At 46.0% G+C, this 14585-nt stretch overlaps 1 protein-coding gene across 2 annotated transcripts in view; it reads left to right on the top strand.

Moving 5' to 3' along the window:
* Positions 1 to 14585, top strand: part of LOC121531824 (zinc finger protein ZFPM1) — a 77846-nt gene that overhangs the window by 50678 nt on the left and 12583 nt on the right. For both annotated transcript variants that reach the window (XM_041837309.2, XM_041837308.2), the window contains exon 4: positions 4225 to 4358. In XM_041837309.2, coding sequence (XP_041693243.1) covers positions 4225 to 4358 — 134 coding nt within the window. The remainder of the gene's footprint in view (positions 1 to 4224; positions 4359 to 14585) is intronic.

Genomic DNA, 14585 nt, shown 5'->3' with positions numbered 1-14585 from the left:
AGTAAGCATTTCACTGATAGTCTACACCTGTTGTTTGCGAAGCATTTGACAAATACAATTTCGATTTACCGGTAGGGACCCATCTCCTTTCCTCAGTTGGGAGTTACAGGGCGGAGCAGAGAGGGAGCCCCCATGCTGAGTGAGTGGGGAAGAAAGCTCAGGGATTTGTCATTCAGCAGAGGTTAAACCCCACCTATTAGTGCGGGGTCATAGTACGGCCCTGATAAAGATTTCCTGTTGTACTGTGTCAAAAAATCAATGGCTCTGCAGCGATGTGCTCATTTGATATCAACAATAGTCTTTTAAAAAATCTATTAGCCTTGATAGAGGAGACTATGGTGTTGGGGAATAGGGGCGCACCTGCTACTTAGGGTTGTGTAACTGCTTTTTACTCATTGAGGTCCAATCAGGTGAGACCCTGTGAGCATGCTTGACTCCCATAGGACGGTGCAGATGCATTTTGTTTTGCATACGTGACAACCAACAGAACGCAAGGTTAGGTTGGCTGATGTAATGTTGGTTATTGTCGTTGAGTAATGCTGGTGATGTTGTCATTCGTTGCCCAATAACTCAAAGTTCTTGTCCATTAGACCATGATTTGCTGTCCAATAGTCCCATGAATTGTTGGGAATAAATAGATAAGTGTACGGTATGTATTTGACCTTTACCAGGAAGTGCTACTGTATCTCTGTCTCAAAACATTGTTTGGGTTATCTAGTCTGAACTCCAGTGCCCCTACAGTACTATACCATAAACTACAGTCATAGGTAGTACATTAACATGATATAATTTATAACCCATTTGCTGGTGTTGGGTTACTCATAGGGGCATGTAACAACAGAACGTCACTGTTCTCTTGACAGACTTGTCAAACTACTTGTAGGTGTCTGTTACCAAGTATGTATTTTTCTCAGCTTAGATGTGATGTTTAACTGATGTTTCCTTTGGTCCTCTTGAAGGGTTCAGAGCGGAAGGGAATTTGTGTGAGTCTGTTAAATTGTCACCCTTGGCTAGTTGTGTGTGGATCTGTGGGTAGGTGCCACAAAAGGTCACAAACCTTATAAAATAAAACTGGTTTTCTGATTGTTGGTTACATCCAGGTCAATGATGCAATTGAAATATTGTACATGTATATCACATAAATGATTTTGTTGAAACATGTAAAGCTAATGTATTTTTCATACTAATGTATGACCTCATTGTTGCATTATTCACCCTCCTGTCCTTCCTCTCCGTCCTACCCTCCCTCTATCCCCATCTTTCTACTCATCGGGTAATTGCATTAGTCATTTCATTAATGATAGAGTGATTGTTTTATTGTCTGCTGTTGTAAAACGGACAGGGCGCCCCAGTGGCTGGTGAAGCAGCCGTATTGATGAGTCTTTGTGTGGACACTGCTAGAGTGGAGCTATATTGATAAGGCTGGCCGCTCTGTCTGTGTGGACTCTGTGGCGCAAGATCCCTATTGATAAGGCCTGTGTTTTTGTGGGCACTGGTCACGCAGCAGCGTGGATAATGTCTGTGGTCCAGGCCGGGGATATTGTTGAGGGCTGTGGGGGTATAGAGAGGATGTAGAGGTGAGGAGAGGGGCCAGGATATCAGACAGAGCGTGCAAGTGGCAGGGCATTGAACACGGCTGTGGGGGTGTAGATCGTCTTCAGAGCAGCCAGTATCAGGCCGAGAGGCGAGCGGCAGGGCATTGAGCAGTATTGATAAGAGCCCCAGGTCATTATGGGGGTTTGTGGTGGGCGGTAGTGGTAATTAGCAGGGATTAGGATTGTAGGAGGCCCTATGTAGAGTAGCACCGTGCTAACCTGCAGAGATTACCCATGTGCAGTGATGAAAATGGGCCTCATGATCCCTCCCTCCTCCTCAGTGGGAGGATGAAACTGATCTTTTAATTTAAAGCCACCTGTTGGATGGTGTGCCCGGGCAGCTGACCGTGGGCACCTCAGAGCTGGACCCTGCCGTCCAGGAGGTGACGCCACCTTCCTGTGGTACAGATGGGAGAGAGGGAGAGGACAGGGCAGCAGGATCAAATATTTTTCGCTTCTGAACACCGACTCTGTGTGCTCTCTTTACCTCACAAAGGTAAAATCCCAGCAGACAATTTCACAATTAGGTTATTAGTGGTGGTCATACTGATAAGGCATCATGTGAACGAGGCCAGCCAATGTCAGGGCAGCAGACTGGACATTGTTGGAGTGTTGAGATTAGGGGGTTAGAGTGTGATCTGACCAGGGGGTGATGGGATATAGGCCAAGCCTGGACACTGGACTTCAGCCTCACTGATGTGGACTGAAGACTAATAGCTAATAGAGACATGGGCATACGGCCTGTATAGTCTTCAGCATTTCATGGGAATCAAATGAATTTTAGCTTCAGAGATTTTCAATGGAGTTTGTTTTATCATGAGTTTGTTAGCCCAGTGCAGTTTCATACAGTAGCTTTCAGTGTGTTCAAATAAATAGTGGTATGAGCATCATTTATGACAACCAGAGTCAAGCGGTGGTCACATCAACCTAGTAACACACTCATACACACATTCACAAGCTTGATTCCTTCCCATCTCCTTCTCACAACTGCGGCTGAATATTTTTCCTTCCTCCACTCCTCCTTCTCTCCCTGCCACCCGCTCTTTCTCCCCCTGCCACCCGCTCTTTCTCCATCCCTCTCTCTCCCACTCTTGGCTTGTGGGAAAGCCATTTTATCAGCGTCTGTCTGTTGTTCTCTGGTGGGGATAGATACAGAGAAGATAGATGAGTGTTTTGACATGGAGAGTGTTAGACAAACACTCTTATCGGCTCGGCACTTTAGCCCGACCCCCGAAAGTGAAGCTGAACCATGGAGGAGGGGGTGAGAAGAGGGGGAGCACAGTGCAACAGAATCAACATGGAGGGAGAGGGACAGGCGAACGCTGTTTGTGGAGCACCACTGGTTGGTACACAGCAGGTTTCCAATGGGACTGCACTGTAGAGCACCATTGCTAAGGGGGCTGTGTCATATGACAACTTACTGTATGTGAATAGATTTGGCATAGGCCCTCAGGTTCCTCAAAGTTATACAGCTGCACCATTGAGAGCATCTTGACTGGCTGCATCACCACTTGGTATGGCAACTGCAAGGCACCCGACCGCAAGGCGCTACAGAGGGTGGTGAGTACAGCCCAGTACATCACTGGGGCTGAGCTCCCTGCCATCCAGGACATCTATACCAGGCGGTGTCAGAGGAAGGCCCTAAAAATTGTCAAAGACTCCAGCCACCCAAGCCATAGACTGTTCTCTCTGCTATCGCACGGCAAGCGGTATCAGTGCACCAAGTCTGGAACCAACAGGACCCTGAACAGCTTCTATCACCAAGCCATAAGACTGCTAAACAAGACTGCTAAATAGCTAATCAAATAGCTACCTGGACTACCTGCATTGACCCTTTTTTGCACTAACTTTCTTGCACTGACTCTATGCACACACACACTGGACTCTACCCACACACTCACACATACAGTACTTACACTGACACCCCAACACACACATACACTACATACACATAACATGCGTACACATGCATACTGATGACACACTCCCACACTCATCACATCTGTTGCTGCTGTTTTATCTATCCTGTTGCATAGTCACTTTACCTCTACCTAGAGTATATGTACAGGTCCCGTGTAGCTCAGTTGGTAGAGCATGGCGCTTGCAATGCCAGGGTTGTGGGTTCGATTTCCACGGGGGGCCAGTATGAAAAAATGTATGCACTCACTAACTGTAAGTCGCTCTGGATAAGAGCGTCTGCTAAATGAGTAAAATGTAAATGTACATAGCGACCTCCATTACCTTATACCCCTGCACATGGACTCGGTACTGGTACTTCCTGTATATAGCCATGTTATTTTTACTCCTTATTGTTATTCACTGTGTATTTATTCCTTGTGTCACTATTTACATTTTTTGTTAGATTTCTGCATTGTTGGAGAAGGACCCATAAGTAAGCATTCACTGTTAGTCTACACCAGTTGTTTATGAAAAGCCTTGACTCCCATGTCTGTTCCTCAGTTATCTCCAGGGCTCTGGCCATTAAATGACATGCATCATTGTGGTTGTGTTTTGTTTGAGACCATATTTTTCCCTGGGTTTTGTTTGGCTGTGTATCATGTTTGCTTGTGGGACCTTGGTGACTTAGTCTCTCTCTCTTCCCTTTCTCTTCTCTCCTTTCTATCTGTAGATGACCTGGAGCTGAGTGATGATACTGCTTACCCCAAGGTCCTGGCCTGCAGGGACCTAACCACCGACACACTATGGGGGCCATACGCTGGAATCGTCCAAACAAAAGATGCTGGAGATGACCAGGAGTCAGAGGTGAAGGTTCGAAGTGCATGGAGGGAGAGGTTAGAGGTCAAGGTGCGGGTTGGGAAGGGGTTTGGTCAATGGGACAGGATAATTAAAAAATACCTTATCACCCATAGATCTGTCAGTGGTGGGAAATGGAAATATCTGTGTGTGCGTACGCTCCTATTACCCCATGGCTAATCGCTATGTACATTTCCTTGGGAAATGTTAGAGACAGGATGTTTCTCTCGCTGGGGTTGTCTCTTATTCATCATGTGCTGAAAGTCCATCTAATCATGTGATGCTGAGCTGGGAGAGTTTTCCTGGCACTGACCAGATACAGATACCAGAACATTGCACACTCACATACACGAAAACACACATGCACGCACACATACACACACGCACACACACACACTTTCTCTGGACTGGATCAAATACTTTTTAAAGCTTTGTAGTCCATGCTCTATTTAAGCAATAAGGCTTGAAGGGGGTGTGGTATATGGACAATATACCACGGCTAAGGGCTGTTCTTATGCACGACGCAACGCGGAATGCCTCGATACAGCCATTGGCCATATACCACAAACCCCAGAGGTGCCTTATTGCAATTATTATAAACTGGTTACCAATGGAATTAGAACAGTAAAAAGTATTTTTTTTGTCAAACCTGTGGTATATGGTCTGATATACCACGGCTTTCAGCCAATCAGCATTCAGGGCTCAGACCACCCAATTTATAATCTAAAATGTATAGCGGCCCTTTGCGATGTCGTTATTAAATGACGGGTTAATAAATAAATATATGAAGACATTATACTTGAACGACCATGAATGTTTCTTTGAGAGACTGCTCCTCTACTGGCTTGTCTCATGCTCATGAGCTTGACTGACTCACTGGTCCTGCAGCCTCTCCTCTCCCATCTGCAGCCCGGCTAGCCCAGACCAGCCCACCCCTCTCCTCTACCCTCTGCTCCCCAGACGTCCGCCTGTATTTTATCTCTGCATGGCGCCATCCTCCTGGACAACAAATTCCAATGATGGATTTCTGGTTGATAGGCTCTCATTTCTAAGATGTAGTTTATTATCAGAATTTCTGAGTCCACACACCCATCACCTATCTTTCGTTTCCTCCCTTCGCCTGCTCATCTCCTTTTCTCACTCTTTCCTTTAATCAGGTTCAAGAAGAATACGTCTCAATGCAGTTGACCATCTCTTTTGAATTCTCACCTTCTCTCTCACCCTCTCCATCTCTCTCTCTCTCGCTCCCGCTCTCTCTCGCTCCCTCTGCTATCTGCGGGCTGAAAGAGTGAAGACTGACCCTCTATCAGGAGGAGATAGTGGGTTTAATCGCACATTCCTCCCGTGTCTCCCACTGTCACTCTGCATCCTCCTCCCACAGTTCCCCGCCCGCCAGGCCGCCAGCCCAGGGGTCAGCAGGGGTCAGGGTTACCCTCAGTAGAGTAGATCCACCGCTATGCAGCCCTTCATCTCTATCTCTGCTTAGCCAAGATTATTTTCTGCTGCGTTCTCTCCTACTATAAAGAGACCAATTATTATTAATAAACTAGTGGTGCTTCCAATGGATGGGCAATTCATTTGTCTTTGCATGACTGTTGCGATCATGTACTGTGTAAAGATTCAACATTAACAGCCTAAACAATTCCAAATACCCAATTTACACAGCTAACTATTGTTTCATTTTCTGTGATTGAGGTACACTTATTACCAACCTTTCTGCTTGATAGGCCTCAGTAGGGAATATTATGTGTAGGGGATTGGACAAAGGGTTACCTGATTCAGCCAGAACAGAAAAGAGACATTCAGTGTTGATGTGTTGGTTTCATGGTAGTATGCCGTGTGCTGTCCAGTTAGTGTGACCTCCTCCCTGTCCCCTCCCACCTCAGACCTGTCCCAGTGGTGGTGTCATGCAGCCAGCAGTGGCGTCTCTGGAGCCCTTGGGCTCTGCCCCTCATCACATCATAGGGTGACTTGGCACCACTCGCCTGGCCTGGCATACCTGCAGATCCATGCCAAACCTGCCTGCTCTGCTCAGCCTTCTCTGAGCAAATGTGCTTCTTATTTGATCTTGCCAGATAAGCGATCAGTTTAATATGGGCCTACCCTGTAACACAACGAAACAAGCGTTCACTTTGAACACCCACACACACTGCACACTAGTGCACTCTCACACAACAAACATAGATCCTAGCTAAGATAAGGCCTGTTCTTTTTTGATCTGATATACAGGTAACTGCCAAAATAAAGGAAACTCCAACATAAAGTGTCTTAAAAAGGCGTTGGGCCACCATGAGCCAGAACAGATTCAATGCACCTTGGCATAGATTGTACAAGTGGCGTACTGCATTAGCATCGAACAGCCCCCGCGATATGCAACTTTTCAGGGAAGTCAGGAACCAATATACACAATCCGTTAGGAAAGCAAAGGCTAGCTTTTTCAAACAGAAATTTGCATCCTGTAGCACTAACTCCAAAAAGTTTTGGGACACTGTAAAGTCCATGGAAAATAAGAGCACCTCCTCCCAACTGCCCTCTGCACTGAGGCTAGGAAACACTGTCACCACCGATAAATCTACAATAATCGAGAATTTCAACAAGCATTTTGCTACGGCTGGCCATGCTTTCCACCTGGCTACCACTACCCCGGCCATCAGCTCTGCACCCTCCGCTGCAACTTGCCCATGCCCCCCCCCCTTCACACAAATTCAGACAGCTGATGTTCTGAAAGAGCTGAAAAATCTGGACCCCTACAAATCAGCTGGGCTAGACAATCTGGACCCTTTCTTTCTAAAATTAGCTGCCGAAATTGTCGCAACCCCTATTTCTAGCCTGTTCAACCTCTCTTTCGTAACATCTGAGATCCCCAGAGATTGGAAAGCTGCCGCGGTCATCCCCCTCTTCAATGGGGGTGACACTAGATCCAAACTGTTACAGACCTATATCCATCCTGCCCTGCCTTTCGAAAGTATTTGAAAGCCAAGTTAACAAACAGATCACCGACCATTTCGAATCCCACCGTACCTTCTCCGCTATGCAATCCGGTTTCCGAGCTGGTCATGGGTGCACCTCAGCCACGCTCAAGGTCCTAAACGATATTATAACCATGATCGATAAAAGACAGTACTGCGCAGCCGTCTTCATCGACCTGGCCAAGGCTTTCGACTCTGTCAACCACCGCATTCTTATTGACAGACTAAATAGCCTTGGTTTCTCTAATGACTGCCTCGCCTGGTTCACCAACTACTTCTCAGATAGAGTTCAGTGTGTCAAATCGGAGGGCCTGTTGTCTGGACCTCTGGCCGTCTCTATGGGGGTGCCGCAGGGTTCAATTCTCGGGCCGACTCTTCTCTCTGTGTATATCAATGATGTCGCTCTTGCTGCTGTTGAAGCTCGGATCCACCTCTATGCGGACGACACCATTTTGTATACATCTGGCCCTTCATTGGACATTGTGTTAACAAACCTCCAAACGAGCTTCAACGCCATACAACACTTCTTCTGTAGCCTCCAACTGCCCTTAAACACTAGTAAAACTAAATGCATGCTCTTCAACCGAACCCTGCTTGCACCTGCCCACCCGACTAGAATCACTACTCTCGGCGGGTCTGACCTAGAGTATGTGGACAACTACAAATACCTAGGTGTCTGGTTAGACCGTAAACTCTCCTTCCAGACTCACATTAAGCATCTCCAATCAAAAGTTAGATCTAGAATCGGCTTCCTATTTCGCAACAAAGCCTCCTTCACTCATGCTGCCAAACATGCCCTCGTAAAACTGACTATCCTACCGATCCTTGACTTCAGCGATGTCATTTACAAAATAGCCTCCAACACTCTACTCAACAAATTGGATGTAGTCTATCACAGTGCCATCCGTTTTGTCACCAAAGCCCCATATACTACCCACCATTGTGACCTGTACGCTCTTGTTGGCTGGCCCTCACTACATATTCGTCGCCAAACCCGCTGGCTCCAGGTCATCTATAAATCACTGCTAGGCAAATCCCCGTCTTACCTTAGCTCACTGGTCACCATAGCAACACCCACCCGTAGTCTTCGCTCCAGCAGGTATATCTCACTGGTCATCCCCAAAGCCAACACCTCCTTTGGCCGCCATTCCTTCCAGTTCTCTGCTGCCAATGACTGGAACGAACTGCAAAAATCTCTGAAGCTGGAGACTCTTATCTCCCTCACTAACTTTAAGCGTCAGTTGTCGGAAGCAGCTTACCGATCACTGCACCTGTACACAGCCATTCTGAAATTAGCCTACCCAACTACCTCACCCCATATTGTTATTTATTTTGCTAATTTGCACCCGAGTATCACTATTTGCACATCATCTTTTGCACATCTATCATTCCAGTGTTAATACGAAATTGTAACTATTTTGCACTATGGCCTATTTATTGCCTTACCTCCATAACTTACTACATTTGCACACACTGTATATATATTTTCTGTTTGTATTTTTGACTTTATGTTTTGTTTACCCCATATGTAAACAACTCTGTGTTTGTTTTTATCGCACTGCTTTGCTTTATCTTGGCCAGGTCGCAGTTGTAAATGAGAACTTGTTCTCAACTGGCTTACCTGGTTAAAAATAAAAAAATAAAAAAATAAAAAAAACAGTGTCTGGACCTCTATTGGAGGGATGTGACACCATTCTTCTATGAGAAATGTGTGTATTCGTTCATGCGTGTGTTTGTTGCTTTGTGTGGGTGGGGATCATGAGCGTTAGTCAGTTTTAAGGAAACGGGCTGGATGGTGAGATGATATCCATGACAGGTCTCTCTTAAAGAGATCTCACTCATTAGATTATCAATGTCACTGGGCTGTGTGTGTGTCATATGGAAATCCTGTCATTTGCATCTCTTGAGAAAGAGGCATAAAATATATTTTAAATATATTCTGTCTGATATGGATGTTGGACTTTGGTACACAGCGTAATACTGTTTACTGATGAGCTGATCAGGTTTCTTTCGATTGCTGGGAGTTTGTGGTTCAGTGAACATGTCCTCATCTCATGGCAACTGAGGTCAATGTGTATTTTCTGATTGGATCAGACACATTTGATATAGTTCCCCTCGTTTGATTTGATCACAAATTGATCAAATTCTGATGATATTTTTCAGTCAAGAGTCATAAGATTAATAGGTTACACCTGATATGTAGTGATGATTTGCTGGTAACAAACAAGTTAGAATAACTTCAGAATGACAAAGCTTCAACAAGGGAAAGAACATCATGCTTTAAAGTTCCACCTTAGTTGGAGTGATACTCCTCCAAACCATCTTCTGCCGAGCAGACACTACTGCAGAAGCAACTCAATTTACGCATCGCTTTTGTTCCCCTCTCTTCCCCCTCCTGTCTTTCGCGGAAACGAAGCCTAGAGGCATGATCCTAGAAGGAGCGGAGAGTTCAAAGCGTTATCACGTGCGGAACGTCTTTTCATCATGTTTTAGAAACAAGCGTTAGCACTAATCCCCCAATAATCTCTCCAGGAGAACTCAAACGATAAGGCGCGCCACCCACGGCTTGCAAACACACTTTTGGGGAGTCTCTCCCCCTCACTGCTCTGTCGTTCCCTAGGAAGGACGAGTGAAGGTGAGAACCTTCTCATTCTCTATCTAGCAGTGTTTGTTTACCTCCTGGTAAATCTCTCCAGTTGATCTGAAATTATCAACAGAGACGGTCTATGGCAGCCTTCTGCACTCCGCCCTCTCAAATTAGATCTTAATTAAAACAGATGCTCCAGAAGACCCCAAATCTGTAATTTAGCACTTGTCATCCTCTTGATCGCTCCTGAATGTCTATGATAATAAAGTGCACTACACTAACTTAATCTTGATGGCAGATATGTTGAGAGCACGTCCATGTATACTTTCATTGGCAACAAGGCCCTGAGGTTGTGCTACAGAGCTGAGAGCTCACCTAGAGCTCACAGGAGGACCAGATGACTAAATCCTTCCTCAGGCACTTCCACTATGGCATCTCTGCCTTTTACTCTGTCTTCCTGCCCCTGCCAGACACTGAGAAGATGTTGACTAGTGAAAGGGAATGGACCAAGAGGTGGACTATGGTATGGGCAAGTAGAGAGGAGAAAGATCGAAATGATAGGAAAGACCAATGGCAAAAGCCAGCAAAAGGACGACGGCAGTGCCAGAGAGGAAGGGAGAGGGAATGGAAAGAGGTGGGAATGGAGAGATGGAGTTGATGGGGAGGGGGTGCTTATACTCATCACTCAGTCCTTGTGACTGGGCTGGTATCTGCAGTTTGCTGTCATCTGCGCTGGCTTCTGCGGGGCGGAGAGTAAAGGAGAGAAGGAAAACCTATCTCCGAGGCTCATCTCCGGCATTCTGGAGCCCGCTTTCCAAGAGTGCCTCATTTTCAAATCTGTTATCTCGCCTGTTAAGTATCGCAGTTGTATATTTTTACATGTCATTTGCATGCAGCTCATCAAACCTGGATTATTTTTTCTTGGCGGTACACTACATGACCAAAGGTATGTGGACACCAGCTCATCGAACATCTCATTCCAAAATCATGGGCATTAATATGGAGTTGGTCCCCCTTTGCTGCTATAACAGCCTCTACTCTTCTGGGAAGGCTTTCCACTAGGTGTTGGAACATTGCTGCGGGGACTTGCTTCCATTCAGCCACGAGCATTAGTGAGGTCGAGCACTGATGTTGGACGATTAGGCCTGGCTCGCAGTCGGCGTTCCAATTAATCCCAAAGGTGTTGGTGTTGAGGTCAGGGCTCTGTGCAGGCCAGTCAAGTTCTTCCCCACTGATCTCGACAAACCATTTCTGTATGAACCTCGCTTTGTGCACGGGGGCATTGTCATGCTGAAACAGGAAAGGGTCTTCCCCAAATTGTTGCCACAAAGTTGGAATCACAGAATCGTCTAGAATGTAATTGTATGCTGTAGCGTTAAGATTTCCCTTCACTGGAGCTAAGGGGCCTAGCCCAAATCATGAAAAACAGCCCCAGACTATTATTCCTCCTCCACCAAACTTTACAGTTGGCACTATGCATTCAGGCAGGTAGCGTTCTCCTGGCATCTGCCAAACCCAGATTTGTCCGTTGGACTGCCAGATGGTGAAGTGCGATTCATCACTCCAGAGAACGCGTTTCCACTGATCCAGAGTCCAATGGCAGCGAGCTTTACACCACTCCAGCCGACGCTTGGCATTGAGCATGGTGATCTTAGGCTTGTGTGTGGCTGCTCGGCCATGGAAATCCATTTCATGAAGCTCCCGACTAACAGTTCTTGTGCTGACGTTGCTTCCAGAGGCAGTTTGGAACTCGTAAGTGAGTGTTGCAACCGAAGACAGGCAATTTTTACGCGCTTCAGTACTCGGCGGTCCCGTTCTGTGAGCTTGTGTGGCCTACCACTTCGCAGCTGAGCCGTTGTTGCTCCTAGACGTTTCCACTTCACAATAACAGCACTTACAGTTCACCAGGGCAGCTCTAGCATGGCAGAAATGTATGACCAACTGACTTGTTGGAAATGTGGCATTCTATGACAGTGCCACATTGAAAGTCACTGAGCTCTTCAATAAGGCCATTCTACTGCCATGTTTGTCTATGGAGATTGCATGGCTGTGTGCTCGATTATATACACCTGTCAGCAACAGCAGAATCCACAAATTTGAATGAGTGTCCACATACTTCTGTATATATAGTGTATATGCAGATGTGAGGCTGTGCATGAGCACACCAGTATAAGGGAATGGGTTTCAGTGTGTTTGCTTGTTGAGTATGAGAGTTTTTGAGTACAGTAAGCACATGTATTAGTGTATTAATGTGCGTATTTATTTGTGTTAGAGAAATGTTGCGTGTGCAGTGTGCGTTCGTGTGTGTGTTTTGAGAGAGCATGTGTGTGTGAGAGGCGGATGTTGAGTAGGTTTCTGATGTTTATCTTCCTTCCTTTTCTTCTCTGTATTTTTGGAGGATTCACACAGGGACCTCTTTGTTTGGGACAGTGAGTACCCCCTTCATTCCCCTTTTGGGAAAGAAACCATTTCCTGAAGGGGAGCGATAGAGATAGAGGGGCAGACAGAGGGGTAGGAATGAGAGAGGGAGGTCGAGGAATGGGAAAGAGAGAGGGATGAGAGAGGGCGTGATTAGCCATACAGTACTGTAGAGAGGGAGGGATGGGAAGATTAAGCAAAGGGGAAGAGGTAATTGGGAGGAGGGGGTGAGAGCGAGAGGGAAAACAAGTATGAATAAAGACCAGGCCAGCCACAATAGTCAGGAGGCCTATGGTGGAATTCAGTGGAAGTCAGTTGAACAGGCCAGGAAAGGACAGACACTATTCTACCTTCCTGTTCTTTTCTTCTCTGTCTGTCCAGCTGTGTCCGCTTCATACAGTACATTCAAACACACTTGGATGACATCATTATCCAGGATGCACACATTGAAATAGAAGTTCATTATTGACCAATCATTCCATTGGGTGTCTCATGATTCCACAGAGAACAGGATTCTATAATTGCTTTAACCACCAGGGAATATTCAGCAAATTATGGTAGCAATGATGTCTATGCAAATGAAAATCTATGTGGTATGAAGGCTTAATCTTCTAATCTACTAGAGGATGGGGGAGGCATTTTCTTATTTCCTCTGCTTTAATTGAACCGTATATTAAGCTGAATTGATCTGAGTCAGGGTTAGACTTGGGGTTAGTTCAGGGAAAGGTTTCTTCCTTCATTTCCAACCCCCAGACGAGCGTGTCTGGGGAGAATTCTATATTCCTTTTTATACTCAGCAACGACGGGGCTACAGAATGAACGAATAGAGAAATGAAATCAGACGAGCATCATTTGCATTAAAGTTTTATCGGTGTGAGAAGAGGGCGTTTTTGGGAGTGATAAGGAGAGGGAGTCGTGGGCTGCGGTGAGTTGCATGTGCACGGAGGCTGTGTGTGTGTTTGTGAGTTGAAGGTGGCTATGGTGAGGCTGGATGGTGTGGGGAGTGGGGCTGGTGGTGGTTAATATCAGACCAAATAATTAGATTTGCTATCGTCTCGGCGGCAGCAGTGCGGGGATCAGGCAGATTAAAGCCCGGCTGGGCTGATTAATATTCATGAGGGACGACGGTCCGGAAGAGGGGGCTTAGACTGCACCTCAAAGACTCCCTCACTGAGGGACTTGAAGCGCTCTCAAAGTGCCTGGATCCTAGGGAGACTGCCAGGGTGAACACAGGCAGCGCTGAGCAACATTCACTTCTCTTAGTCTTTTAGTCCTCCTCCTGCTCCCCCTCCCTTGTTCTCTCCCTCCTCCTTAGAAAGTGTTTCAGTTAGGGATGTTGGCCACTTCATTGTGGGATAGTTTACAGCACTAGTGGTGGAGTGTGCTTGTTAGCAGGTGGTATGGTTGGGTGTGTATGTTCAGAGGTAGGGACTTGCCATTTGATTATATGTTTAATTTCTTACTGTAATTGTTGAAAATGTCCTCCAGGCTATGGAGATGTGATACTAGAGGCTTCTCTGCTCCTCTTAACTCAACCATCTTTGGCGGCCACAGCCTCTGTTGGCTTTGTTAATTACACATCCTAATCAAACTGCAATCTTGCCCCATGCCTTTTATTTTTCATTATCTCTCTGTGTGTTGGTTCCAGCCATCATTCAAGTCCCAGCCAGGGCCCAAAGCCAGATCAGAGCCAGCTAAACCACCATCTCCACCTCATCTTCTCTCTGCTAGTCTATGAGAATCTTTCAGGGAGAGATCGAGGAAGATAGAGAGAATTTTGCATTTGTTCATACTGTCCAAAACTCCCAACTGATTCTGTTGTAAGGTTTTATTTTTCTGTCCTATATACAGTAGTCTTGTGTGAAATGTTCTGGTGAAATTTCCTCAAGTCGGACCACACTGGCCTTTTCTTCAGTGAATACCAAAGCATCGTGATAGATTTGTGATAAATTAGTCTGAAACAAATTAGCAGCACTTATAGCTCAGACGGCTCCAGCATTGGGTTACAAACTAAAACAAAAGAATCCGTATCTCTACATCAGCGAAAGTTCCCCATGAAATACAATACGCAGCGTCTTCAGGCTAGAACAGACCGATTCATAAATAAACCCTTCCACTGTCCTCCCTTGCCTTCCAACTCACCCCATATACCCCCAGTCCTTTTACACACTTCAGTTTAAACTCGTACCTCATATTCTCTCAAACAGTTTCAGTCCATGTGTTACCATGTTGGAATATGTGTACCAAAGTATCCTCTGTAGC

Source organism: Coregonus clupeaformis, chromosome 19, assembly GCF_020615455.1.
Source record: "Coregonus clupeaformis isolate EN_2021a chromosome 19, ASM2061545v1, whole genome shotgun sequence".
Taxonomy (NCBI): Eukaryota; Metazoa; Chordata; class Actinopteri; order Salmoniformes; family Salmonidae; genus Coregonus; species Coregonus clupeaformis.
Note: the sequence above shows the minus strand (reverse complement) of the source record. Positions and strands in the feature narration are given on the sequence as shown.